Genomic DNA, 4,796 nt, shown 5'->3' on the forward strand with positions numbered 1-4,796 from the left:
TACCGATTCCTTTGAGGCGTCCTTCTTTGCCAGGACGTTCCCGACCCTGTTCCCATTTGGCGTTGGGGACCAAGGCTGGTTGAAGAGACCATGGTCGACGCGGGAAGGTCACGGCCAACTTGCGAGGCAGGGCTGTCGAGGCAGAGGCGGCCGCGGAGACCCCGTATCGTCTCGAAGCTTGAACCTTCAGGCGTGGGCCGAGATCGTGCTCCGGCGCCATGGTGGTCGATTTGCACTGCACCACATCTTCGCATTTCTCGTCTTCAACATGGGGTGCGGTCGAGGAACCGCCGGGTCAGCATGTTGAGTGTGGGAGGAAGAACTTCCGCAAGGTAGAGCGCATCGTGCGTTCGATGACCACAGAAAGGCTAGCGGCGGCGAGGGTCGAGTTGGAGAGCTCGGGTAAGACGACCGATGGTGACGTGAAGGAGCTTCTCAGGAGCCTCTCGCTTTACGGCCACCGGCAGCCCATGTCGAGAGAGTCCGTCTCAATATGCGGCGGAAAATCCAGTCGCTCATCGTCGGATATGGCGTGCCGGCCATCTGGTTCACCATCAACCCGAACGACATTACGAACCCGGTGAAGCTGCGACTGGCGGCATACCGCACGCGATCCCGACGCGGCCGAGGAGTTCTTAGAAGGCCTTGGGGATGCGTATAAGCGGGCACGGCTGGCGATATCGGATCCCATGAGCTCGGCCGTGTTCTTCCACCGCGAGATGAAGCTGTTCTTCGATCATTACGTGAAGGTCGGTGAAGAGTCGGTATTCGGGCGCATCGGCAAGTACTATGGCGCCGTGGAGACGAACGAACGAGGGCGCTTCATGTTCACGGCTTGCTCTGGCTGCACGGGAACGCGCATCTCAGCTCGATGCTTGCCGACATCCACGGGGAGGATCAGGCGGCGTATCGCGAGCGAATCGTCCGATACATCGATAGCGTCTTCTCAGAGGTAAGAATGCCTACCTAAGATGTGCCACCGGGAGCCTGAAGTACTCTTCTGATGGCCAAGTGGGGCCGGGTTGACGTGCAAGGCAGGATCTGGACCAGGAAAGTTTTTGCGCCGTGCAAGCGGAGCGATCTGTGACGGGCGGTATTGGTTCCCTGCTGGACAACGCCGCGCAGTTCTCGGCCGCGTTTATCGAGGAGGCCAACTTCTGTGCCGGCGCGACGCAGGTGCACACGCATAGCCCGACCTGTGTGAAGTACTCCTTGGGCAAAGGAGGGCGGAAGGGGACCTCTGCCGGTTCAAGGCGCCATGGAGGTTAGTCGACAAGACCGCCCTCACGGCAGACGGGGTGCTGCAGATCCGGAGGACACACAGCATGGTCAATCGATGGAACGAGGCTATTGCTGTCGGGCTCCGGCACAACCATGATATTTCCTTCATTGCGACGCAGCGCAAGACAATGGCCCTCATCTATTATGTCACGAACTACGCGACCAAGGTGGAGGACCCGGTGTGGAAGCGTGTGGCGGCCGCGGCCGAGCTCCTGGCCGCCTCAACAGGTGATGGCACGGCCAACGGAGGGCGGGACGGTGGCGGAGACGCTGCCACCGATGACCCTGTCAAGGGAACAGGACGCGACAGTTCCTGATGAGAGTGGCGAACCGCGTGTTCACGGAGCGTCCGCTATCACAGGTCGAGGTCGTCGCTCACCTTCTCGGATATCCGGCCGAGTTCACCGACAGCAGCGCGTGGGCGTACCTGAACTGTTCTCTGCTGTACTGGGAAGTCTTTCGGCGATGGCGGCATCTCCGAGAAGCCAGTGGCGCTGCGGCTACGGATGACACCTTGGATGAGTCGGTCGTCGTCGAAGAAGAAGGCCTGAGAATCTCCCACGTCGAGGCGTACCAGCACCGGGAGAGCTGCTGAAAGGCCTATGCCTGTATGACTACATATCGATCGTCAGACTGAAACGCATCGGCAACGACGAGCTGGGCGGCTTGGGGAGATGTCTTTCGAGGATGGATGGGCGCCGGGACGACGCTGGGTTCAGGTGCTCAGGCGGCCGGGCAAGCACGCTACCGCCTGCCTCGACGGCTACCTGAGCAAGGACTTCACCTACGATGACGAGTCGTGCTACCGGAGGTGTGTATGGCAACTGCTCTGTCAGCGGGCATTATCGGAGAGGCTAACCCACCCCCTGAAGGGCAGCCGTGCAGCATCTTGCGCTGTTCGTGCCGTGGAGTCCTTCCTGGGCGAAGGAACAGGTGAGATCAACAGCATCTGGGCGCGGGCTCGAGACGCTATGGCCCCGAGAATATCATGTCTCGTCGACAACGTGCAGCTGCTTCGACGATCCGCCGAAGACGCAAAACGCGACGCCAAGCAATGGGCAGCCTCGTCCGGCGATGGCGACCCGACGGTCGCACACGTCGAGGAGGGTGGAGCAGGCGAGGCGGGCGCGGAGTCTGCAGCGACATATCAGCCCAACAGCATCGGAGACGCAACGCGGCTCATCGACGTCGTCCGAGGTGCAGTGGGAGCGAATCAGGTGACGGCCAAGTCGCCGGAGCTCATGGCAATGATACAGCAGCTCTGTCGGTTTCAGCAATCGGCGCTGCGCTCGACGGCCGAGCTCGAGGCCACGGCGCTGATCGAACGAGGAGAGGCGGTTAAGCATGCCAGGGCGGGTATTTGCCGGGGCCGCGCTTCCGCCGCAGGATCAGGTCAAGGCTATCAAGTCGCAGCAGGTAAGTGCCTCGAAGGAGAGGAGAGGATGATCCAAGGGATACAAAGCACGCCCGCCGCCTGGGAAAGCGATCGCCGCGCAGCGTTGCGAAGGTGATGACCGGTTTCGGGAGGACGAGGTCGAAATGACGATGGCCGACTCCGACGAGACCGCTATCGACGCAGGGGCGGGAATGGACGTTCAGTTTGGCCCATCAACCTCCTCCTCGCGGCGGGCAAGGTGTTGGCAACACGGCTGACGCTGAACAAGAGGCAGTCCATCGCTTTTCTGATAATATGCCGCCAGCTCGATTTTATGCAGCAGACCGACGGGGCGATGCCTGCCAGCTGCGCCAGTTCGTCGGTGGCGAGGGCGGTACCGGCAAGTCGCGAATCATCGAGGCACTCGTCGAGCTGTTCAGTAAAAGAGCCTTTCGAATCGTCTGCTGATCACGGCGACGTCGGGGACTGCGGCGGCGCGGATCAACGGCATCACGATCCACTCCGCCTGCGGGTTCACTAAAGACCAAGGGGCGGGGGGCGCGAACATGGTCAAAGACCTTGACGGGTGCGGCTGCCGAAACAGGCGGAGCGGTTCATCCACGGCCAGTCTCGAATGGATTGGCAGGAGAAGGATGTGCTCGTCATCGACGAGGTGAGCATGCTCGGGGCGCGGACGCTGCACGCCGTGAACGAGCGGCTTCGCCGGCTTCGCGGATCGCGGCAAGATTTCGGGGGGATCCCCATCGTCCTCTTCTGCGGAGATTTTCAGCAGTTCCGGCCGGTCCAAGAGGGTCGATCGTCCTGCCTAGCGCGGCCATCTCGTGGGACGTAGACAACTCGTTCAAGGCCGAGCAGCGTCACCAGCACGACAAAGCGCACGCACTGTGGAAGAGGTTCACGACGGTCGTCATGCTGGACGAGCAGATGCGCGCCGCCGGCGACCCGGAGCTGCAGAGGCTGCTGAAGCGGATCCGTCTAGGCGTGCAGGATCGGACGGATCTAAACCTCCTCAACTCAAGGTGCTACCGGGAGGAAGGCGGATCCCTTGGGAGACGGGCATCACCGTGGTGACGCCGCTCAATAGGAATCGGTGGAACCTGAACATGGAGGCGAGCCTGGCGTTCCGGGTCCAGCAGCGGTCGACGATGCGCATTTTCATCTCCGAGCACAAGTGGAAGGAGGAGCTGCCGACGGAGGAAGAGGCGATCATGATACTCAACCAGGGCGACGATAGCGCGATCCCGGTGCCGGCCGTCTTCATGTTCGTGGCCGGGATGCCCATCGTCGTGAACCACAACACCCACCAGGGCTGAAGCTAGTGAACGGCGCGAGCTACTCGGCGGTGGAGGTCATTGTCGACAAGGCGTACCCGGGGCATCGGATCTCGGCCGATATGACGATCCACTTCGGGCCGCCGGCGGGATCATTCTCGAATCGGAGACGACGAGATATCTCCACTTCGTCGGGATGCCGCCGGGCACGATCTTGTTGACACCCATGACCGTTAAGATACAGTGCCAGCGAAAAAGGCCGTGGCAACGCAACGACGTCAGCCGAAAGGGTTTGCCGTGCGCAGCAGCGTTCGCGTGCACGGACTACAAGGTGCAGGGCAAAACGCTGGAGCGCGTGGCCCTCGAGCTGCGAGGACACGGACGACGAAGATGGATGGAACGGTGGTGCCCTCGCAGTGCGACCCGTACGGCCTGTACGTGCAGCTATCGCGCTGCCGAACTCTAGACGGCATCATGCTCGTGTCCAAGGTGCGGGACAGAGACTTGGTGGGCAACCGGGTCCCCGAGGAGATGACTGCCGCACAGGCCAGGCTCGAGGTACTGAGCGAGAGGACCGTTGAGGAGGCGTTGCGCTGGCTGGACGGTGATGCTGAAGAGTCAAGGCGGCCGCGCTAGGTGACGCGATGAAGAGTTCGGCAGGCGGGAAGAGTCGGCAGGCGGCAGACAGGGTGGGAGGCGCCTAGTGGTGGGATAAGGCACGCGAAAAGGCAACAGAAGCCGGGGAAGGGCAGCGACCAACGAGGAGGGAGGCAAGGAGGACCAATCACAAGGGACCAATCAAGGGCGGAGAACCTTTGGGGAGAGGGCGGTCTGCGGGGCACGTTAGA

The 4,796-nt window shown here is 61.8% G+C and overlaps 1 protein-coding gene across 1 annotated transcript; it reads left to right on the forward strand.

Annotated features, from left to right (window-relative positions):
- Positions 1–689: 689 nt before the first annotated feature.
- On the forward strand, positions 690–4,584 carry HRG_11413 (PIF1-like helicase domain-containing protein; the record flags this gene model as incomplete). Its single annotated transcript, XM_044869883.1, has 18 exons — positions 690–760; positions 868–952; positions 1,039–1,176; positions 1,223–1,264; positions 1,308–1,509; positions 1,575–1,807; positions 2,001–2,092; positions 2,154–2,214; positions 2,292–2,544; positions 2,633–2,697; positions 2,779–2,874; positions 2,952–3,038; positions 3,261–3,468; positions 3,510–3,696; positions 3,762–3,960; positions 4,026–4,138; positions 4,193–4,238; positions 4,366–4,584. The coding sequence occupies 18 exons, from the start codon at positions 690–692 to the stop codon at positions 4,582–4,584; spliced, it is 2,397 nt and encodes a 798-aa protein (XP_044715145.1).
- Between the last annotated feature and the right edge of the window lie 212 nt (positions 4,585–4,796).

Source organism: Hirsutella rhossiliensis (genome assembly GCF_020360975.1).
Source record: "Hirsutella rhossiliensis strain HR02 chromosome Unknown scaffold00020, whole genome shotgun sequence".
NCBI classification, from domain to species: Eukaryota; Fungi; Ascomycota; class Sordariomycetes; order Hypocreales; family Ophiocordycipitaceae; genus Hirsutella; species Hirsutella rhossiliensis.